The sequence below is a fragment of the Bos mutus genome, chromosome 1, assembly GCF_027580195.1.
Source record: "Bos mutus isolate GX-2022 chromosome 1, NWIPB_WYAK_1.1, whole genome shotgun sequence".
NCBI classification, from domain to species: Eukaryota; Metazoa; Chordata; class Mammalia; order Artiodactyla; family Bovidae; genus Bos; species Bos mutus.
The window spans coordinates 98998239-99023042 of NC_091617.1; the positions used below are offsets into that span (position 1 = coordinate 98998239).

Consider the following 24804-nt stretch of genomic DNA (forward strand, 5'->3'; position numbering starts at 1 on the left):
GGGAGATAAATTTCATCTTGATCTTGGAAAAACAGCAACAGGGTCTTTGTTCCCTGCCCAGGAATTGAATCTGGGTAACCTGAATGAAAACTCGGAATCTTGGCCACTAGACCACGACGGGCTAGAGGCTGGAAGCAAAGTTCCCCTGGCTCTTCTTGCCCTGTTTGAAAAACGAATTTCTCAAGGAGGCAAAAACTGTAAAAACAGGCACAAAGTTTATTACTAGAGACACAGCACAACATGGGGGGAGCTCACAGAGAAAGACTGTTTATTTAGGACAGAAGCAAGGCAGAAATAACACCACAGGAGAGAAAGGGTGTGGGCATCTTTCCTAATGAGGAGAAGTGTAGTAAAGAAGCAGTTAGATCATTGATACAGGGCAGTTCTTCTGGGTCTTTGCTTACCTTTGGCCAGTTATCTGCATTCTCTTCTCACATCTGACCTGCTCTAGGACATGCCCCAACATGAAAAAGTGAAAGTGAAAATGTTAGTCACTCAGTTGTGTCTGACTCTTTGTGATCCCATGGACTGTAACCTACCAGGCTCCTCTGTCCCACAGGATTCTCCAGGCAAGAATACTGGAGTGGGTTGCCATTCCCTTCTCCAGGGATCTTCCCAACTCAGGGATCTTCCCAACTCAGGGATCAAACCCGGGTCTCCCACATTGCAGGAAGATTCTTAGGACACTCCCCAACATGAGTGCGTGTCTTTTTGCCAACATGGATTCCAGCATAGAGGGTAGTGGAGGTTTGACAGCACCTATTATGGGTTGGTGCCTCCTCCCTTTTGACCCCCAAGGAACCTTTCTACACAGATGCAGTCCAGGAGGTCTCTTTGACCTCAGGAGTGGTCGTCTTATCTCTTTACTTCAGCAGCTCGCAGCTCCTGTCAGTAACTTGGTCCTTAAAGTGTCTAGCAAAATCAAAGCTCCAGTTTTCCTCTGTTTGACAAACAGCAGCTGTCTAGCCCAGGGGCCCATTTACCATCTACCTCAAACTTTTTCATTCCTGTTTAATGGTTAGGATGTTCATAATTATGCATTTTTTATAAATAATTTTTACTTTGCAAAGATATTTTTACTAGGTGGAAATTTAATGGGCTTGTTGCATCTTATTATTGATACATGATAATTTGAGAAAATTTATCTGCTTGATGTGGTTAGTAGTCCTTCTTTTTTACGTAGCTCCTGACTCAGAGAGGTTTAGTCTGGTTTGATAGTGTTGATTTTAGATAACAGGATCCTTATACTATCATGATGCACTGTATTTAATGTAATATATAAATATAAATATGCTAGCCACATTAATCTGTGGAGGAGATTTCTTTGGGTAAATATACCTTGAGCAAATATTTTGATGATTTTTAATAAAAAGTATATTTTACTCTAAAGCATAATTCTTCAGTGTACATGTATTACTGCCATAACACAATATATGATTTCTTTTTTTTATTATTTTATTTTTAAACTTTACATAATTGTATTAGTTTTGCCAAATATCAAAATGAATCCGCCACAGGTATACATGTGTTCCCCATCCTGAACCCTCCTCCCTCCTCCCTCCCCATACCCTCCCTCTGGGTCATCCCAGTGCACCAGCCCCAGGCATCCAGTATCGTGCATCGAACCTGGACTGGCATCTCGTTTCATACATGATATTTTACATGTTTCAATGCCATTCTCCCAAATCTTCCCACCCTCTCCCTCTCCCACAGAGTCCATAAGACTGTTCTATACATCAGTGTCTCTTTTCTTGTCTCGTACACAGGGTTATTGTTACCATCTTTCTAAATTCCATATATATGCGTTAGTATACTGTATTTATGTTTTTTTCCTTCTGGCTTACTTTACTCTGTATAATAGGCTCCAGTTTCATCCACCTCATTAGGACTGATTCAAATGTATTCTTTTTAATGGCTGAGTAATACTCCATTGTGTATATGTACCATAGCTTTCTTATCCATTCATCTGCTGATGGACATCTAGGTTGCTTCCATGTCCTGGCTATTATAAACAGTGCTGCAATGAACATTGGGGTACTCGTGTCTCTTTCCCTTCTGGTTTCCTCAGTGTGTATGCCCAGCAATGGGATTGCTGGATCATAAGGCAGTTCTATTTCCAGTTTTTTAAGGAATCTCCACACTGTTTTCCGTAGTGGCTGAACTAGTTTGCATTCCCACCAACAGTGTAAGAGGGTTCCCTTTTCTCCACACCCTCTCCAGCATTTATTACTTGTAGACTTTGGATCGCAGCCATTCTGACTGGCGTGAAATGGTACCTCATAGTGGTTTTGATTTGCATTTCTCTGATAATGAGTGATGTTGAGCATCTTTTCATGTGTTTGTTAGCCATCTGTATGTCTTCTTTGGAGAAATGTCTATTTAGTTCTTTGGCCCATTTTTTTGCCATTCTGGATAATCCTCTACCTAACAGGGCTCCACATATAATTAGATTTAGGGAAAGGCCATTCAAATTCTATGAGACTCTGTAATCAAAGCCCTAACAAAAACAGTAAACTCTCCGTATAAAACCACTGATGCATGGACCTTGAGGACTTTGCTTCTTTTTCTGTGATACAGGTCCTGGTAGCAATTCACATCTAATGTCATCATTTTGCTTAAATGAAAACTCTGAATCAAACTGTTGTCTCCTTTATTAATCCATTATTTAAAATCAGAGAGTATCTTTATAACATCTTTACCTGATCAGTTGTGTCTGACTCTTTGCTACGCCATGGACTGTAGCCTGCATGGAATTCTCCAGGCAAGAATACCAGAGTGGGTTGCCATTCCCTTCTTCAGCGAATCTTCCTGACCCAGGGATCAAACCCAGGTCTTCCTGCATTGCGGGCAGATTCTTTAATGTCTGAAAGTGAAAGTGAAATGAAAGTCGCTCAGTCTTGTCTGACTCTTTGCGACACCATGGTCCAAACAGTCCATGGAATTCTCCAGGCCGGAATACTAGAGTGGGGAGCCTTTCCCTTCTCCAGGGGATCTTCCCAACCCAATGATCGAACCCAGGTCTCCCGACTGCAGGTGGATTCTTTGCCAGTTGAGCCACAAGGGAAGCTCATTTCAGAAGATACTGTCTGAAAGTATCTTTATAACTTCTTTATCTGCACTCACATTCTTTCCAGATAGCTTAACTTAGTGGAATGTATGGTCATTAAAGTCATTAAAATAGTCTATATTCCCACTGTGGGGGGAGGTATTTTTATAGATTTTCAGCTTTTTCCTAAGGTCTTTATATATTGTTTAGATTTTGGCTTTAATTGTGAGACAGCTTGCCCCTGATTACTTCAGAACAGTAATGTTGCTGGAAAGGAAAACTTAAGAATCAATACAACTCCACAGTTATATTGACATCATTCCCCTATTTACCGATTGCATATGAGGTAATTCACATCAAAGAAACCAGAACAGACTGTACTTTTGAAAAATATTCTCAATGTGGGAGAAACATGTTTTCTCAAAAAGTAAGGCCAATAAAACCAATATGCATACACATATTCCCTTAAAAAATTCCATTAGTGCATAATTGGATCTTCCTGAAGTGATTTTTATAATTAAAAGCTATCTGAATTCCAACTGTGTTCAACAATCCTTGTAACCAGTGAATCCATAATGTTTTATTGGGTTCTGTGCATTTGGAACATGTGTTTTCCCCCTGTGTTTCTGCATATGTGTATACTTCTGTCTCTACCTCTATTTTTTGCTTCTATTGTGCTGTACTCAGTTGCTCATTCGTGTCTGACTCTTCTGACTCCCTGGACTGTAGCCTGCCAGACTTTTCTGTCCATGGAATTTTCCAGGCAAGAATACTGGAGTGGGTTGCCATACCCTCCTCCAGGGGATCTTCCTGATGCAGGGATCGAACCCACCTCTCTTGCATCTCCTGCACTGGCAGGCAGATTCTTTACCTCTGTGCCACCTAGAATACAAATGACATAACATCTCTTCTGCAGCTATTAGAGTTTTCGTTTTTAATACAAGACTGTGGTTGCAGTAAATCTCTTCTAAAATTTTGGAACTGGAAAATCAATGAAAGTTAGCACCATGAAAAGAGAAATTTGAACATTTTTTTTCAAACTTAGAAAGTAACATAGATCGAAACCATGTGTGAAATTCATTGACCTGGAACTTCTGGATCATATAAAGAGGCCTGGCTATGTCAACATGATCATTAATATTTATTGCTGGAGAGATGATGCTGGTAGTTAGAGTTCTGAAGCACTGACACTACATAAAGTATATCATTTTTCTAACTAAACTAAAACTTTTACTCTTGTACCTTAACTTCTATAAGGTGCCATCCATTCTAAAATGCTGTAAAATATCAGCCCTCTTTACTTTGATTAATGATACATTGTCAGAGTGATGAATTCTTCTAGAGTGTAATTTGAAAGATAATATCATTCTCGGGAGAAAAAAAAAGTTCAAGTAAGAATTTAGAACAGTTACCAGATGAAATCCTTACCATCATGGAGTGTAGCGAAGGATGTGGGGGAATCTGGAAATGCTGGCAGTAAATCACATTCTTTGGCTTTAGTTTAAGCTTCCATCTTAAAGTGAGATATATGATTTACTATGTGTCCTGAAGGCTGTTTTAGTCTGATTTTTTTTTAACATTTTTAGTATGTGGAGAAGTTGCACAGATAAATTTATTCAATTTCAGTCTCCTCTGCCTCCTGTTGCTACCTATTAGTACTACTGTAGGTAAATTTTCATATTTAAAAGATGGAAATACAATTATCTTTGAGTTTTAAAATGTGAAAAGACCTTAATAGATATCTGATAGCATTATGACACTTGATATTATAGTTATCTATTTTAAATATTTTATAATAGTAACCTTTACATTCTTATTCATTGGTTACTTATTACATAAAATGATAGTTGTCATGTTGTTAAATGGAAGATAATGTGTTTTGTGTTGCAAATCTAGATATATCCTTGTAAGCAGAGACAAAAGGCTGCAGGATATATGTGTGTTCTCAGTTGCTCAGTTGTGTCCAACTCTTTGAGGCCCTATGGGTTGTAGCCTGCCAGGTTCCTCTGACCATGGGTTTCTCCAGCCAAAAATACTAGAGTGGGTTGTCATTTCCTTCTCTAGCAGATCTTCTCAACCCAGGGATCAAACCCAGGTCTCCTACATTGCAGGTGGATTCTTTACCACTGAGGCAGTCAGTGATGCTCTCAATGATTGCAAAACCCCAAAACACCTCCCATGTTTCCAAATCTCCTTGCCTCAGTTGGGAAGCACTGGTCTTTGTATTAGTTAGGTCTCTTTACACTAGCTTGGGCAGAAAAGAATTTTTTCTTGTTGCTAATGACCTCACAGATGTCTTATTATGTGGGAGTAGGGGTGATGTAGCTGAGTCATGATAAGAACCAAAGCTGATATTTTAAACTGCTGAAGGCTCAGGCAAACTCCTTCTTCCACCTTTATGATTTTTTCTTGTGTGTCTTCTCTAACTTTTAATTGTAATTAGCAAATTACAAAGATACATAATTGAGGATCAGTGACAGGGAGAACAATGTTGCTTTCTTGATTTTTAGATCTAAATCTTGATGAGCTCAACCTGGTGCTCATTTCTTGTCCAATGAACCATGGCCCAGAAGGCAGAAATATGTTGAGTGATTGTAACCTCCTTGCTGGGACTGGTGATGATGAGCACTGCTATGGGTCAGGAAGAAATTGTGATAGAAGGGGACATGACAAGAGATTGAGCATTCACCCTAACGCAAATCTCTGATGTAGTCAGCCTAGTGAAAAAAGAAGCTTCCTGTCTGTTGATTTATTTTTTAGTCCAAATTCCATTTATTGAAATTTAATTTACAAGCTATGAAATTCACATTGTAATGCACAGTTTAATGGTTTTTAAAGTAAATTTACAGGTCTGTGTAATAATCACCACAATTGAGTTTTAGAAAATTTCCATCACACCAAAAATTTCCTCGTCTTTTTTTTGCAACCAACTCTTGCTACCACTTCTTGTCCCTGGCAACCACTGGTCTGTTTTTTGTTGCTTTAGATTTGTCTTTACTATAAATTTCATAGAAATGGAATCATTCCTATGCAGTCTTTTGTGTCTGATTTCTTTCACTTAGCATAAGATTTCCGAGGTTCTTTTGCAGGGTAACGTGTTCATTGTAATGGTTTATTGCATTCTGACTCTGAATGATATTCCATTGTATGGATGTATCATATTTTCTTACTGCAGTCATCAATTGAGGGGCATAGATATTTTAAAGACTTTTGGCTGTTAGAATAACGATGATAGGGATATTTGTGTACAGGTCTTTGCACAGACTTGTATTTTTATTGCTCTTGTATAGATACCTAGGAGTGGAATAGTTGAGTTCCAAGGTTAGTATTTGTTAACTTTTCAAGAAACTACCAAAAGAACAGAATACAGGTATTTCCTTCTCTGTTTTCTAAAAGTGTTTTTTATTGGATTGGTTTAATTTCTTAACTGTTGGATAGAATTTGCAGGGCAAGCAACCTGAGTCTGGGCTTTTTTAAATGGGAAAATTTAAATTGCTAATTCAATTTCTTTACCATATTATTCTATTTTTTTTCCTTGAGTCAGTTTTGGTAATTTATTTCTTTCATTGAATTTGTCCATTCAATGTAAGTTGTCCAGTTGTTGGCATAAATATTTCAAATTCTATTATAATCTGGAAATTAGTGTAGGTCTATAGGAATGTTTCTTATATCATTATAGATTTGTTAATTGATATTTCACTCTGCCCCCCACCCCACCCCTTGGTCAGTTTAATAAAGGTTTACAAATTTTTATAAATTTATATTCAACATTGATGTTGGAGAAGATAAATTTATCTCCAACTGTGGTGTTGGAGAAGACCCTTGAGAGTCCCTTGGACTGCAAGGAGATCCAATCAGTCAATCCTAAAGGAATTCAGTCTTGAATATTCATTGGAAGGACTGATGCTGAAGTTGAAGCTTCAGTACTTTGGCCATCTGATGCGAAGAACTGACTCATTGGAAAAGACCCTGATGCCAGAAAAGATTGAAGGCAGGAGGAGAAGGGGATGACAGAGGATGAAATGATTGGATGTTATCACTGACTTGATGGACATGAGTTTGAGCAAACTCTGAGAGTTGGCGGTGGACAGGAAAGCGTGGCATGCTGCAGTCTATGGGATTGCAAAGAGTTGGACACAACTGAGTGACTGAATTGAACTGATAAAATTTTAAGTCTTTCCAATTTTAGTTGCATTGATTTTTTGCAATTGTTCTTATTTCATCGATTCTGCTCTGATCCTTATTTTCTGAATTCTACCTCCTTTTGGACTTTTTTCTTTTCTTTTTCAGCCTTCTTGAAGTGAAGCTTGGATTGTTGATTTTAGATCTTTATTGCTTTCCCAAAAGCTGTAACTTTCACTCTAAGCACTGCTTTTCCTGCATACCATACATTCTGATATGTTGTGCTTTTATTTCCAGTCAATTTTCTAATTTTCCTTGTGATTTATTTTTCATCCAGAGTTTATTTAGAAATAGGTTGTTCAGCTTCTAAGTATTTTATGATTTCCCCAAGTTATTTATTCCTGATTTATATTTGTTTGTTGAGATCAGTGAACATACTTTCTATTTCAATTCTTAATGAATTATTAATACTTATTTTATGTGGAGCATATGTTTGTCTTGAAAAATGTGTCACATGATCTTGAAAAGAATTTGTGATCTGATGTTGTAAGGTTGAGGGTTCTTTAAATGTCACTTAGGTCAAGTTACTTGAGATTATTAAAGTTTTCTAAGTACTGATTCTCTGCCTAGCTGTTTCATAAATTTATGAAAAGGAGGTATTGAAATTTCTAATGAAACAGCTCAGCAGAAAATCAGCAAGTCCATAGTGTTAATTACAGTGTTAATAATGTTGCTATATATGATTTTATGCTTTCAAAAGAAAGACAATAAAAGACAAAAAAATTAATGCATCTTTTCCATTTACTCATATATTTATGCTTCTGGGTTGCTGTCTTTCTTCTGGTAGATTTAATACCTTTCAGTCTTAAAACCTTTCTTTAGTATTTCTTGTCAGGCTGATATGCTAGAAATGAATGATCCTTTTACTTTATCTATTGAGGAATGTCTTTATTTTTGCCTTCATTTTTAAAGGACAGTTTTCTGAATGTAAAATTATCTTTGGCAGTTTTTTTTTTTTTTTTTTTCCTTTGGCAGTTTTTCCTTTCAGGACTTCATATCATTCTACTACCTTCTGGGTCTCCATTTTTTCAGATATGAAATCAGCTTGTTATTCATATTGATGCACCCTTATATGTAATGAGTCCCTTTTCTCTTGTTCCTTTCAAGTTTTTCTGTTTGTCCTTGGCTTTCATAATTTGATTATGGTATGTCTTGGTGTAGATCTCTTATGTTTGTCTTTCTTGAAGCTTGTTGAGCTTTGTAGATTTTTTGCAGTAATAGTTTTTCATCAAATAAGAGAAGTTTGGGGCCCTCATTTCTTCTTATTTTTTAATGCTCATTTCTTTTCCTCTGATATTTCCACTAAATGTATGTTGGATGCTTGATGCTGTCCCATAAGTCTCAAAAGCTGTGTTCATTTTCTTTTCAATTTAGGTGATTGATCTTGTTTGGTCTTCAATTTAATTGAGTTTTTCATTTCAAATCTATTGTTAGTTTATATAGGTCATACTCAAGAATTTTCTTTTTGTGTGTGATTTCCATTTTTAAGTCAGCCCTTGTATAGCTCTCATTTCCAGGTTTATCCCATGTAATGTTTACCTATCCACTCCTCATCCCAACTGGAACCAAAACCTCAGGTTGTTGGAGCCATAGGTTTTCCTCATTCATTTATAACCAAATGTTCTAGTTCACTGATAATGCCAATGTAACTTCAAGACTCTCTCCTCCACTGGAATCAGGCACACTCCCTGTTCGCAAGGCCAGTCTTGACTTAGGAATAGACAAACCTGGGAAGGAACATTTAAGATAGGAGCAACCCCATGCAAGTAAGCCTTACACTTCGGAAAATTCAGAGTAGTTTTTTAATTTTTTTAAATAAATATTTATCAGTTTGTTCACTTTTGGTTGATTTCAAGAGTTCTGAAATAGTTTTTTTAAACAAATTTATCCAGTTTAGTATTTGTTTTGTGGTTGTAGAATTATGTACTGACTTCTTCTTTATTCCATAGCCAGAGATCTATTGAATTTGGCAGGAATTCTATTCTCTGGATATTTGAATTATATTTCTTATTTACAGAAAAATGGTTTGCTATTGTGATCTATAAAAAGACAGCAGTCATTTGAATGTCCTGTTTTATGCCATCCCTTCTGCTAAGTGTTTTTCATATAAGATATGTATTCACAACAGCTATCCTAGGTAGAGACTGTCTTCATTTTACAGTGCAAACATTTAGGCTTAGAGAGGTAAATAATTTGCCCTTTTCTGGTGTTATTAAAAGTGCCACTGATTTTACCTGTATTGACTTTGAGTCAGGTCGCTTGAGTATAGAAATGAATGTTCAAATGGAATTTTTAGTCATTTTTATCTCAGTGAGTCAGTTAAATTAGACTCAACCACCATTTCTCAAGTATTTGTCAGCATCAAATGATGTCCTAGTTGCAAAGCATGAAGGACAGGGCAGCAGAGATATTACATGGTCCCCTCTCTCAAGGAATCAAGGGATTCATCATCACAAAAGAGAAGATAGATATTTTCAAATAACTGTAACACAATTGACTGATAAGTGTTCTTACACAGTGATTGTCAAACCTAATGTATGTTCAAATTACAGATTAAACTGTAGATTTTGATTCAGTGAGTCTGAGTAGGGCATGAGATTTCATATTTTTAGCAGGTTTTCAGATGATAGTGATACTGCTGATATATAGATCACAGAGTAAACAGCAAAACTCTAGCATAGATGTAAGCTGGGAGTTATTAGAGCACACAGAATTCATGGGTTTTTAAAAAAATTTGCTGTGGTTAGTTGAGGAAGAAAACTTCATCTCTGAATGATAAATAGTTTGCTCTTGGAGTGATGTCACCATCACGGTAGCAAAAATCCACAACAAAGTATTAGCAAACCAAATATAATGCATTAAAAGGATCATGCAAAATGATGAGCTGGGATTTATTCCAGGCTTGCAAAAATGATTCAACATTTTCAAATCAACCAACATGATACAACACAGTAACAAAATGAGGGATAAAAATCAAATAATCATCTCAGTAGACACAGATAAAGCACCCAACAATATTCAACATCCATTTTATGTTAAAAAATATTTAATAAAATGGTGAAGTGGGAAATGGGTACCCACTCCAGTGTTCTTGCCTGGGAAAATCCCATAGACAGAGGAACCTGGCAAGCTATAGTCCACGGAGTCTCAAAGAGTCAGACGTGACTTAGTGACTAAACAACAACAACAAGTAATATACTTCAACATAATAAAGGCCATATATGACACATCCACAGCTAACACCACATTCAATGTTGTTCGATCACTCAGTCGTGTCCAACTCTTTGCGACCCCATGGACTGTGGCATGCCAGGCTTCCCTGTCTTTCACCATCTCCCGGAGCTTCCTCAAACTCATGTCCATTGAGTCAGTGATGCCATCCAGCCATCTCATCCTCTGTTGTTCCCTTCTCCTTTTGCCTTCAATCTTTTCCAGCATCAGGGTCTTTTGCAGTGAGTTGGCTCTTAACGTCAGGGGTGTGTGTGTGTGTGTGTGTGTGTGTGTGTGTGTGTTAAATTGCTTCAGTCATGCCAGGCTCTTTGTGACTCTATGAACTGTAAGCCCACCTATGGGGCTCCTCTGTCCATGGGATTCTTCAGGGAAGAATACTGGAGTGGGTTGCCTTGCCCTCCTCCAGGAGATCTCCCTGACCCAAGGATTGAACTCGGGTCTCTTAACGTCTCCTGAACTGGCAGGCAGGTTCTTTACCACTACTGCCACCTGTAAAGCCCTTTTCACATCAGGTAGCCAAAGTATTGGAGCTTCAGCTTCAGCAGCAGTCCTTCCAATGATATTTAGTGTTGATTTCCTTTAGGATTTACTGGTTTGATTTCCTTGATGCCAAGGGACTCTCAAGAGTCTTCTCCAACACCACATTTTAAAGCATCAATTCTTTGGCGCTCAGCCGAAGAATTTCATACTCAATGATAAAAACCTAAAAGCGACCCCTCTAAGATCAGAAACAAGACAAGGATGGCCACTCTTACTACTCTTATTTAATACGGTATTGGAAGTCCTAGTCAGAGCAATTAGGTAAGAAGAAGAAATAAAAGACGTCTAAATTGGAAAGAAAGACATTAAGCTGTCACTATTTGAGGATGACATGATTTTATTCAGAGGAAACCCTAAAGACCTCACTGAAAAGCTATTAGAATAGTAAACAGAAAACATGCAGTAAATTTGCTATCAGTATAAAAAAGTTGTGTTTCTATACACTAACAACAAAATTAAAGAGAGAAATTAAGGAAACAATTCATTTACCATTGTAAGAACAGCAAGAAATACCTGTTGCTGTGAAGTTGCTCAGTCGTGTCCGACTCTTTGTGACCCCAGGGACTGTAGTCTGCCAGACTCCTCCTTCTGTGGGATTTTCCAGGCAAGAATACTGGAGTGGGTTGCCATTTCCTTCTCCAATTTAACCAAGGAAATGAAAAACCTGTGTATGAAAATTATGAAGATCTTGTTGAAAAAAATTGAAGAAGACACACCCCAAAATTGGAAAGGTATTCTGCACTCATTGGAAGAATTAACATTATTAAAAATAACATACATATGATATATTTTTCACATAGCTAGGAACTTTGAAGTATTATGGTGAATTTCCAAACTTAATGATTCTGTTAAATTTTTCACCTCTTTAGGAGATAGATAGTTTAGGTTTGTTCTATAATTCTGCTTTTATAGAATATTTTTAACTTTGTTGCTAAAAATCTTGTGCTTTTTCCCAAAGTCCACATTACCTTTCAACTCTCCTCTCCCCTGCAATATGTAGGTGAAATGAGCAAAAGGAGTATGTCTGTTCCTCTCTTCATTATGCTTGTGCTTGGTCAAACATGGAAATAAATAAGTACAATAAAGAAAAAACAAAACCTCAGTCTCACACCTCCCACTCCATCCCACCCCTCTAGTTTGCCACAGAGTACTGGTTTGAGCTCCCTGAGTCAATTATCCAAATAAATAAATTAAAAAAAAAAAAAAGAAACCAAACACGCACATTGAGTTCTAACCACTGGGATGCTAGGGGATTCATCAGTTTTTGTAAATAAAATTTTATTGTAACACAGCCACAAGATAAAAAAAAAAGCCCAAATTCAACCTAATCTCCACACAAGTGATTGTATATATGTATATTATATATGAAAGTTGTTAGAGTAAATCCTAAGAGTTTTCATCATAAAGAAATTTTTTTTCCTATTTCTTTAATTTTATATCTACATGACATGATGGATGTTCACCGAACTTATTGTGGTAATCGTTTCATGATGTGTGTAGTTTTGTTTAATGGAAGGAACAATGTTCATATCTGTTATTAGAGATACAATTTAATAATTTAAGTTTCAGGAAACCAAAAATAAAGCACATTTTCTGTGTAAGGTGGTCTCCCCTGATAGTTCAGCTGAAAAGGAATCTGCCGGCAATGCAGGAGACCCTGGTTCAATTCCTAGGTCAAGAAGATCCACTGGAGAAGGGATAGGCTACCCACTCCAGTATTCTTGGGCTTCTCTGGTGGCTCAGCTGGTAAAGAATCTGTCTGCAATGTGGGAGACCTGGGTTGGGAAGATCTCTGGGTTGGGGAGATCCCTGGGTTGGGAAGATCCCTGGTTGGAAAGATGCCCTGGAGAAGGGAAGGGCCCCATGTATAGTCCATGGGGTTGGAAAGAGTAGGACACAACTAAGCAATGTTCACTTTCACTTTTTCTGTGTAAGGTAAGACATTGTGGGAAAGAAAATTCACATTGGTATTTTGTTTATATTGAATTAACAGAATTTTAAGATGTTTAGATGTAGGGTTCCAATGTTTCAGCTATTCATGACATTTACTTTATCTTTTAGCAGCAAATTTAACTGAAAAATAAAATTATTTTTTGGCCATTTTGTGATCTCTTAATATGTTACCTAAAAATATTATAAAGATTGTTGAATTATTGTTAGCAAGATTCATTTTAAGACAGGAATAATCTTTGTTCTGTGTTACTTAAATATATATGCTTGAATGATAATTCTGTCTTGGTAATTTTATATAAAATTAATACTATTGCTTTCTGATATTTTAAAGAATATAAGGTATAAACTATAAATTTTAACCACTTTTGAAATAAATAATATTTTTTTATAGGGAATTTAAAATTAGGTTAAGTTGGATTACTTTGCTTAAAAAGATATTTTTAAAATACAGGTGTTTCTGGAAAAATGAAACATCACCATTGGCTTAATTTCCTTTTTCTTTTTTTTGATAAATCAATGTTATTCAGGTTTAATTTATGAACCACAAAATGCACCCATTACTTCTGTGTTCACATTGTTTAAAAATTGTAACATATAAACAATATAAAATGTTACCATCTTAACCATTTTTAAGTGTACAGTTCAGCAGTGATCAGTATGTTCATATCATTATGTAAAATGCACTCTTTTGAAGTATGGAATTTAATTAGTTCTGTGTTTGTCAATACACTTGTGTAACCTTCAGTATAAATTAATACACAGTCTTTCTATCACTCCCCCCAAATTTTCCTTTGTGCCTGTTTATGATCTTCACTAACTGCAAACCAAGTAATAGCATCAAGAAGGCAACAGGTCCTGGCAAGGATTTGGTGTAAATGGAACCATTGTACACTGCTAGTGGGAATGTAGATTGGTTCAACTACTATGGAAAATAATATGAGGTTTTCTCAAAATATTAAAAATAGATCTACCGTTCAATTAGACAGTTCTACCCCTGAATATATACCCAAAGAAAATTAAAAGAGGGTTTTGAAGAAGTAGGTACAAGCCTATGTGGCATCACTCACAATATGGAAACAACCTAAATGCCAGTCAGTGGGTGAATGGATAAAAATGTTGTGGTTTATATACACAATGAAGTATCCTGCAGCCATGAGAAAGGGGGATTATCCTTTGGCCACTGTGACAACATGGATGGACCTTGAACAGTTTACGCTGATATATGTCAGACAGAGACAGAAAAATACTGTATGATATCCCCTATGTGTAGAATCACAAAAGTCAAACTCATAAAAAACAGTGAGTAAGGTGTTGTTTACGAGGGTATAGTAGAGTGGGAGGATGAGTAGTGTTGTTTAAGGTACAAGCTCATAACAAGCGGTGAATAAGCCATGGAGATCTAATGCACAGTATAGTCAATATAGACAACAATTGTGTATTATAAATATGAATTTATTTTAAAAAATGAGGACTGCTTAAGTCTATAAAGGCTTTTTGATAATCCTTGGGAAAATTTAGAGCTGGTGTCATAGGTCTGTATATGGCCAGTAATATGTGTGCATAGGTCATATTAGTCATTTTTCATAGATAAATTTATTCAGTGTGAAATAACACTGGTTAATTTGATGTTCACTGATTTATTCCAAAGCCAGATTGCAATGAATCTTAATAAATTTACAAAAGGTCATAACTGGAAAGTGTCAATGTAGTCTTAGCTATTTAAATAGGTAACTAGATGAAAATTTTAGAATAGGGATATTTCCATGGGAGAGTATAAAATAACCATTTCTGATCCCTGCTGAAGTTTGCTTCTGTGTTGAGAACATTTGTTTAAGAAGCAAGACCTATTCCTTGTGTACCTAATACCAGGTTTTCAGCAAGTCTCTGAAGGGTTTGCGTCTTCCCTCGAGAGTTTATCTGGTTCAAGCTCAGATGCGATCCAGACTCCTGCAGTGTCCTTGGGCAAATCAGGGTTATTGCAGCTAGAAAGCCCTTCAGAAAATAGGACCTTCCTGGGATTTGCCTGTTTTATTCTTCCAGCCATGTGAAGGCATTTGACAAGGTCTTTGAATTCTTTTTTTCCCCCTTGTTATTTATTTTAATTCTGTAGCTCTCTCTGTCCCCTGCAACGCCTTATTTTTATGTTATTTTGCTCTATTACTATTTGCCAGGCACTGTAGTAACTGTACAGAGACTTAAGAAGACATGATGTTTTTTCTTCTGTGAACTTTTATGGTATAGATAGACATCAAAAAATGATTCAAAATCAATATTTGTGTGGGGTTGTAAAGATCTCAGAATAAGAAGAGGATACAAAGAATGGACACTTCATGCAGCTAGGGGAGGAAGGCAAAGAGGGGTTCCTGAAGCTGTGGGAGTAACCTGGGGTGAATCTAGAAGGGGAGGTAGGGGTCTGCCAGGCAAAGGAGGTAATAAAGGAGGGAGGGCCTTCCTGGTATCTTATGAGCAAAGGCATGACAAAAAGAACTTGGAATTTGATAGGGCACTTCCTGATGTGCACTTTGAGTAGTTAATACTTTCTAAAGATGTTTTATCACGAAGAAAATACTCATTACTGCTTACTCAGACTCCCTCTACATCAACTATATTTAGTTCTTTAGCCATGATGTGCACAAAATAGCTCATCTATCTATTTGGGGTCGATATAATGGAAAGGCTATGAGTTATTAGTGGAGAAGGAAATGGCAACCCACTCCAGTATTCTTGCATGGAGAATCCCAGGGACGGGGGAGCCTGGTGGGCTGCCATCTCTGGGGTCGCACAGAATCGGACACGACTGAAGCAACTTAGTAGTAGTAGTAGTATGAGTTATTAGAATTATACACACCTGGGGTCACTTCCCAGCTCTGCCACCCACTCACCATGTAACCACGATCAAGTTATTTAAACCCTCAAAACTTTATCATTAAAACAATGATAAAAATAGTTAACACTTTACAGTTGAGTTGAGGATTAAAAGATATGTTTTTAAGATACTTAAGATAATGTGAGCTCAAACTAGGCATTCAGTAGATGGCAACTGTCACTATTATATGGCTGATATAAATAGCAATTTATATTTTTAAACATTGAACAAAATGCATTGAATTTTGCTAGTCATAGAATAATGAAAACATGATTTAATATATATAAATTACTTAGGCTGACAATGGGCTTTTTATTCCTATCTTCTTTTTTTCTATAGGCAAAATCGCAATTATTATCCAATGTATTGGATGCTGCCCATCGGTTTATAAAGGAAGTTAATCCAGATGAACCCAAATGGGAGAATTGTTCTACAAAAGAGATTAGTAAAAGCCAGCAGAAAACCAAGTCTCCTATTCTGCAGGGGAGCAGCTCTCAGGTAAATGGAGAAAAATACAGTAGACATTTTCTGTCATACCTGATCATGGAAACTGTCATTCACATACTAGAGGTTTAGAGTTTTAAAGATTATTTGATCACATTATTGTTTAGTATGAATTTGTTTTCTTATTAATCAAAAGCATTTTTACTGTAAAATCCTTTTGAGGAGATTGCTTTGATTTCACCGGCTGCTGGTTTTTTGAGGAATGATCTTTTGACTATATTGCTTTCCAGGCATTTTCACCACATCCGGAAATGAATATTTGAGAGAAACATAAGAAAATAACACAATGCAATATGGCAATTTTATTTTAATCAGAATCTCAGGGAGACTAAAAGTACAAAACCTTTCCAAGTGTTTTAAGTGACAGGCAATTTCACAGTTATTTAAAATCAGATTTATAACAAATTTTATGGTTATTCAAATTGATTACTGATCCTAGATAAGCTTATATCTACTCATGTCGGTATTTTAATAATAGACTTGTATTGATTCTTTAGCAGGAAACAAATTTCCTCAAATTTTGATCCTTGTAATAATCCTCATTCTTTTAGACGTCACTCACCTTTTCACATGGGCTTTCCTGATAGCTCAGATGGTAAGGAATCTGCCTGCAATGCAGGAGACCCAGGGTTCAATCCCTGGGTCAGGAAGATCCCCAGGGAAAGGTAATGGCAACCCACTCCAGTATTCTTGCCTGAAAAATTCCATGGACACAGAAGCCTGGTGGCCTAGAGTCCATGGGAACACAGAGTCAGACATGACTGAGTGAATAACACTTTCACTTTCACCTTTTCAGTGTAGTTCAGAAATAGTGACTTGACAAAAAGTCACACACACACAGCTTGTTACTTTATGACAGAGTCAGGCTTGAACTTCAGTCTGCTGAGTTTCAAACCCTTGCTCAGAGAACATAAAAGAAAACTATCTGGGTTAGTAGGGTCCCTTTACAGCAGAGAAACTATACTTGAGTTGTCTAGAAAGAGTAGCACTCTGGTGGGGATTTTGCTAGTAGACCTGCCAAGAGTGCTTGTGAAGAATCATTGAATGAGTTACAGCCTTATGATTAGAATAATAATATGCTGAGGACCCGGAGAAGGCAATAGCACCCCACTCCAGTAGGCTTGCCTGGAAAATCCCATAGACGGAGGAACCTGGTGGGCTGCAGTCCACGGGGTCGCTAGGAGTCAGACACGACTGAGCGACTTCACTTTCACTTTTCACTTTCATGCATTGGAGAAGGAAATGGCAACCCACTCCAGTGTTCTTGCCTGGAGAATCCCAGGGACAGGGGAGCCTGGTGGGCTGCCGTCTATGGGGTCGCACAGAGTTGGACACGACTGAAGCGACTTAGCAGCAGCATGCTGAGGACCAACCATGTGCCAAACACGGTTCTATGTATTTTATGTGTATTATCTCTTTTTTTATCCTTTTTTAATTGTTTCTTTTTCTCAAATGAGAAAATTATGTCAAAATATAGTTTTTAAATTGCCCAAGATATCATTGATTGTGGAACTTCAGTTTCAACTCAGACCTTATAACTCCAAATTACCTGTTTTTAATCACTACCCAGAGGCTGAGATTTTAAGGGTTTCGCCTTCATGCTTGTCATTTTATCTAACTTATCCTACCAATAAAAATAGTAATAAATCAATATCCTCACATTTATTAAATATTATATGCTAGGCATTGAGCTTAATCCTTTAGTTTCTTTATCTTATCCAATAATGACAATAACCCTATAAGTTTTGCATTATTATTATCTCATTTAACAGATGAGAAAGTCAGAGAGGATTTAAGTTACTAGCTGTACTAGAAAGCTATAGGGCTTACTCCTTTGTCTGAGCTTTTAATCCCTAAATTAAATGCTGCCTCTTGTCCCCATCAGTAACTGTGTCTGCTCTATAGACCCTCCACCTCTGGTCTTAACCTAGAAACTATTAATTCAGTGGTTTCATCCAGGAGTGCACAGTAGAATCAACTGGAGAAACATTAGGGAAACACCTGTGACTGAGTTCAGCATCTCTGTGGGTGGTCCAGTCATGTGCTTTTAACACCTGCTTATTCTGTTGAGTACTCCTGGTTGGGCATTATTCCTGCTGTCAACCTGTATACAGTGCATACATTAAGAAGTACCCCTGTAGTATGCTTGGTACTCCTCTGTGCTCAAGAGCAGAGTTTTTCCAACTGCAATAAACATCACAAGTACTGCGTGAGCTTTTTGAAAATGTGTACTCCTGTCTTGCCACTCAAATTTGGATTTTTTTACATTTAGGTTAGGGCCCAGGAATCTGATTTTTTATTTATTTACTTTTTAGGACTAAATGTTTTATTTTTTTTTAAACTTTAAACTTTATTTTGTATTGAGATATAGGCAGTTAATAATGTTGTGGTAGTTTCTGATGAACAGTGAAGGGACTCAACCATTCATATACACGTATCCATTCTCCCCCAAACTCCCCTGCCATCCAGGCTGGCACATAACATTGAGCAGAGTTCTATGTGCTATAAAAAAAGGTCCTTGCTGGTTAACCATCTTGAATATAAGTGTATACATGACCTTCTCAAAGTCCCTAAGTATCCCTTCCCCCTGCCCCGGACAACCATAAGTTCATTTCCTAAGTCTATGAGTCTCTTTCTGTTTTGTAAGTAAGTTCATTTGTATCACTTCTTTTTAGTTCCACATATGAGGGATGTCATATGATATTTCTCCTTCTCTGTCTGACTTATTTCACTCAGTATGACACTCTCTAGGTCCATCCATGTTGTTGCAAATGGCATTATTTCACTCTTTGTAACGGCTAATAAGGAATCTGATTTTTAATTGGCTTACCCAGCAACTTGAATGCCTGGAAGAATCAAGATAGTGGATTCAAGCCAGTGGATATCCTTGGAAGGGAGTGCAGTTCATGAGAGCTTTCATTTTAGACTGAAACCTGAGCTTGAAATACTGACTCTGGTTTTCTTACAGCTTATAGTTTTATAACATTGGGCGATTTACTTAGCTTTCCTTTCCTTTTCTGGAAAGTGGGGATATTAAAACATATTTTGCAGTGGTATATTTGGCCTAGAGGGGCCACATATGACAGCTGAAACATTTAAGAGTGAATATACCATCCTCTGGCTTTTTCCTGTCCTGTCACTGCTGTGTGGAAACCAAGTATTCCATAGGCATAGCTGTGAAATGCAAATGTCTTATATCTCTTATTCACTGCTTGAAAGGGAGCTGCCCTGGAGAGCTTCTGTAATCATTGGAACACTCAACTCATTTTGTATAAAGCACTGAGTTTTTAGTGCTTCTTCATGAGTGTAGTGTGCACGCGCACACACACACACACACACACTGCTTACTACTGAATACCTGTAAATACCTTCTCACATACTTCTAAGGCTCAGTATTTCCAAGCTAAATTCATCACCTCTTCTCCCAACCTGTAGATATTACTGTTGGTGACAGCTCTCTTCAAGCTTTTCAAACTGGCAAGAACAGTTATTTTCTATAATCATTTATCTTCTTCCTTTGTACTTCCAATCAGTTACCATATCTTAAAACCATCCGAAAACCCTTGAGTATTTGGTCACTTCTATTCTTACTGCTCTTCCAGATAGTAAAATTAACAATTTCTTAAAGAGCAAAAGGTTTATAAAGTGAAAAGGGCATTTAATTCTCTCCTAAGTTAATATTATTTTCAATTTTGTAGGTATGCATTAACAGAAATACTAATATGTTGTATGCTGCTATGCAAACGGACTTTTTACTCTTAACAATATACTATTGTTATTCATATAAGTATATCCCACAGCCTTCTCATTCTATATGAAAGTGAAAGTTGCTCAGTCCTGTCCCACCCTTTGTGAGACTTTTTGCAAAGCCCTGGATTGTGGCCCTCCAGGCACTTCTGTTCATGGAATTCTCCAGGCAAGAATATTGGAGTAGGTAGCCATTCCCTTCAGGGAATCTTCCTGACCCAGGGATTGAACCCAGGTCTCCTACATTGCAGGCAGATTCTTTATTGTCTGAGCCACCACGGAAGCCCAGGAATACTGGAGTGAGTAGCCTATCCCTTCTCGAGGGGATCTTCCAGACCCAGGAATAGAACCGGGGTCTCCTGCATTGCAGGTGGATTCTTTACCAGCTGAAATACTCCATTTATTAGATATGAGATAACTTTTTAAGCTGTTTTCTGTTGCTCAGTATTTACACTGTTTCAATCTTTTGCAAGTATGAACTATAGTATAAAGAATAATTTTGAAAAATATTGTTTTGTATATGTATGTGTGTGTGTGATAAAATCCTAAAATTCCTAGGTGAAGAGGGTTATGTGTTTGTAATGCTGATACTGACAAATGGATGTGGATTTTAATTGGTTTCCTTGCATTTGAACTCACTATTCTCCAATTTCTTTCTCTCCCACACTACTGTGTGGGATTCTACAGTAGCTTTGCATTTCCAATATACTTAAGTGTAATTTTCTCTGGATAGTGGGGGGATCCTTCACAATCTGCCTCTGTTCATCCTTCTACCCTTAATATTTTCTCATATCTCACTTTTTGCTCTGTGAATTTCCCTGGTGGCCCAGATGGTAAAGAATCTGCCTGCAATGCAGGAGACCCAGGTTCAATCCATGGGTTGGGAAGTTCCCCTGGAGAAAGGAATGGCTACCCACTCTAATAGTCTACCCACTCTATCATTCTTTTGCTCTAGAATACTGCCCTTGCCACTTTTTGCCCATGGGATTCTTGTTTCTCTGAGTTAAATTTTTGTTCTTTGCTTCTGTTTCTATTGTGGATTTAGTAACCTGTGTTTCATGGCAATGACTAGCATAGTGTTTGTAGGTTCCAGACGGTTTTTGTTTATGTTGAATTTTATATATGCACATATTTAACAATCTTCTCTCAATTGTTCTCTAACAATGTGCCTATTTATTTTGCAAATAAGTGCTGAACATAGTGGATTCTACTGTTGTATCTAGAAGGTACACATGGAGCTTTAGCAATTTGATCAGTGTAGGTAATCCACACTTTATAATTCAGAACTGTTGTGGAACTTATTTTGCTTTAGTTCCCCAATTTTGCTGTTTTCTCTGATTCACTGGATAACTGCCAAGCCGTACCTTCATTTTCTTTTGTGTATTCACAGTAAATCTGTATTTTGTACTGCATTCTCCTTTCTCTCCAGCATTATACTGAAAAGCAGACAATGTTTCATATACATTAATTGATATGTCCATTCATTCAACTGACTTTTAATGAGCACCTGCTTTGTGCCAGTTACTGCTCTTGGCCCTGAAGAAACAGTCAACATTCTTGATCCCATTACATTCTAATGGGGAGAGATCAGCAGTAAACACACATGTAGAGTAAATTCACATGGATGTAAATTACTGGGAGAAAAATAAAACAGATAAGGGATCTGAAAGTGGGGGAAATGACTTTGTTTTTATGTCATCAGTAAGGTCATTGCTTATTCTCTGAGCAGGTGACATTGATCCAAGACTGAATGAAATGAGTGGAATGACTGTATGAAAATATGGAGAAGGATCATTTCAGGCATTAGCTACAGCTAGTATGAGGCCCTCGAGTGGATATGCTTGATGGGTTCCTAGAATTGCAAGAAGAGAAGTTTGGCTGGAACACGGTGAATGAAGGGGAGAACTGGAGGAAGTGGAGTGAAAGGCAGGGGAAGACAAGCTTGTGTACAACCTTGTAAGTCCTGGTAGGAACTGAGGGTTTCAGTCTTGGAGGGTTTGGAGCAGAGGAACCATCTCAGATTTACATGGTAATGAAACTGCTCTTTCTGCTGTGGGGAGGTTGCAGGGAGCAGGAGATTGGAGAAGTAGGGTTAAATGCAAGGCTGTCACTGCTTTCCAGAGAAAACCCTCATGAATAACATAGTGACAAATCCTCAATCCTGTAGGCTTTAGGTTTAATATTTCCAAAGATACCATATATAACTGTCTGTAGAGTTTTAAAGAAATCAGAAAAGCACATAAATAAGTACAAATAAAAAAACATTTGAAGTAAAAAAAAATGTGTGATTTCACAATGCTCAATAATTAGTGTTACCTGTATTTTAAGATACAGAACATTTGGTAAAGCACACTTAGATATACTTTTAATTGGTTTAGGTAGAAGATCCAACAACAAAAAAAGAAGAATGTGCGAATCCAAGAGACAAGCCCTTGAGCGAAGTGCCTTTCAATGAAGAAGCTTCTGCCCAATCCTTTCAGAAAGTTTTAAGTCAGTGGAGAACTGGACATCATGATGACAAAGAGACACAGAACTTACATGCAGCAAAATCAGGTACAGTTTTTTTTTTTTTTTTAAATAAAGTGAATGCTGTGATGTATGTCGGAGAGTGTTTTGCCTATGTTCTCCTCTAGGAGTTTTATAGTTTCTGGTCTTACATTTAGATCTTTAATCCATTTTGAGTTTATTTTTGTGTATGGTGTTAGAAAGTGTTCTAGTTTCATTCTTTTACAAGTGGTTGACCAGTTTTCCCAGCACCACTTGTTAAAGAGATTGTCTTTAATCCATTGTATATTCTTGCCTCCTTTGTCAAAGATAAGGTGTCCATAGGTGCATGGATTTATTTCTGGGCTTTCTATTTTGTTCCATTGATCTATATTTCTGTCTTTGTGCCAGTACCATACTATCTTGATGACTGTGGCTTTGTAGTAGACCCTGAAGTCAGGCAGGTTGATTCCTCCAGTTCCATTCTTCTTTCTCAAGATTGCTTTGGCTATTCAAGGTTTTTTGTATTTCCATACAAATTGTAAAATTATTTGTTCTAGCTCTGTGAAGAATACTGTTGGTAGCTTGATAGGGATTGCATTGAATCTATAAATTGCTTTGGGTAGTATACTCATTTTCACTATATTGATTCTTCCAATCATGAACATGGTATATTTCTCCATCTATTAGTGTCCTCTTTGATTTCTTTCACCAGTGTTTTATAGTTTTCTATATATAGGTCTTTAGTTTCTTTAGGTAGATATATTCCTAAGTATTTTATTCTTTTCATTGCAATGGTGAATGGAATTGTTTCCTTAATTTCTCTTTCTATTTTCTCATTATTAATGTATAGGAATGCAAGGGATTTCTGTGTGTTGATTTTATATCCTGCAACTTTACTATATTCATTGATTAGTTCTAGTAATACATCACAGCAGGATTCTCTATGACCTACCTCCCAGAATATTGGAAATAAAAGCAAAAATAAACAAATGGGACCTAATTAAACTTAAAAGCTTCTTCTGCACAACAAAAGAAACTCTAAGCAAGGTGAAAAGACAGCCTTCAGAATGGGAGAAAATAATAGCATTTGAAGCAACTGACAAACAACTAATCTCAAAACTATACAAGCAACTCCTGCAGCTCAACTCCAGAAAAATAAATGACCCAATAAAAAAATGGACCAAAGAACTAAATAGACATTTCTCCAAAGAAGACATACAGATGGCTAACAAACACATGAAAAGATGCTCAACATCACTCATTATCAGAGAAATGCAAATCAAAACCACTATGAGGTACCATTTCACGCCAGTCAGAATGGCTGTGATCCAAAAGTCTACAAGCAATAAATGCTGGAGAGGGTGTGGAGAAAAGGGAACACTCTTACACTGTTGGTGGGAAGGCAAACTAGTACAGCCACTATGGAGAACAGTGTGGAGATTCCTTAAAAAACTGGAAATAGAACTGCCTTATGATCCAGCAATCCCATTGCTGGGCATACACACTGAGGAAACCATAATTGAAAGAGACACGTGTACCCAATGTTCATTGCAGCACTGTTTATAATAGCCCGGACATGGCAGCCACCTAGATGTCCATCAGCAGATGAATAGATAAGAAAGCAGTGGTACATATACACAATGGAGTATTACTCAACCATTAAAAAGAATACATTTGAATCAGTTCTAATGAGGTGGATGAAACTGGAGCCTATTATACAGAGTGAAGTAAGCCAGAAAGAAAAACACCAATACAGTATACTAACACATATATAATGGAATTTAGAAAGATGGTAACAATAACCCTGTATATGAGACAGCAAAAGAGATGCTGATGTATAGAACAGTCTTGTGAACTTTGTGGGAGAGGGAGAGGGTGGGAAGATTTGGGCGAATGGCATTGAAACATGAATAATATCATATATGAAATGAGTCGCCAGTCCAGGTTTGATGAACGATACTGGATGCTTGGGGCTGGTGCACTGGGACGACTCAGAGGGATGGTATGGGGAGGGAGGAGGGAGGAGGGTTCAGGATGGGGAACACGTGTAAACCTGTGGCGGATTCATGTTGATATATGGCAAAACCAATACAATATTGTAAAGTTAAAAAAAAAAATCACATCTGCAAAAAAAAATAAATAAAGTGAATGCTTTAAAATAAAACTGATTTTATCTCCATTCTCTGTGAATATAAATGCAGTGTTCAGAAGCTATTAACATTGGGATAATAGTTTGATATAACTCTTC

At 37.1% G+C, this 24804-nt stretch overlaps 1 protein-coding gene across 7 annotated transcripts in view; it reads left to right on the plus strand.

Annotated features, from left to right (window-relative positions):
* Positions 1-24804, plus strand: part of ZBBX (zinc finger B-box domain containing) — a 129399-nt gene that overhangs the window by 41681 nt on the left and 62914 nt on the right. For all 7 annotated transcript variants that reach the window (XM_070373710.1, XM_070373725.1, XM_070373720.1 and 4 more), the window contains 2 exons: positions 16158-16316; positions 22448-22622. In XM_070373710.1, the coding sequence (XP_070229811.1) occupies positions 16158-16316; positions 22448-22622 (334 nt within the window). The remainder of the gene's footprint in view (positions 1-16157; positions 16317-22447; positions 22623-24804) is intronic.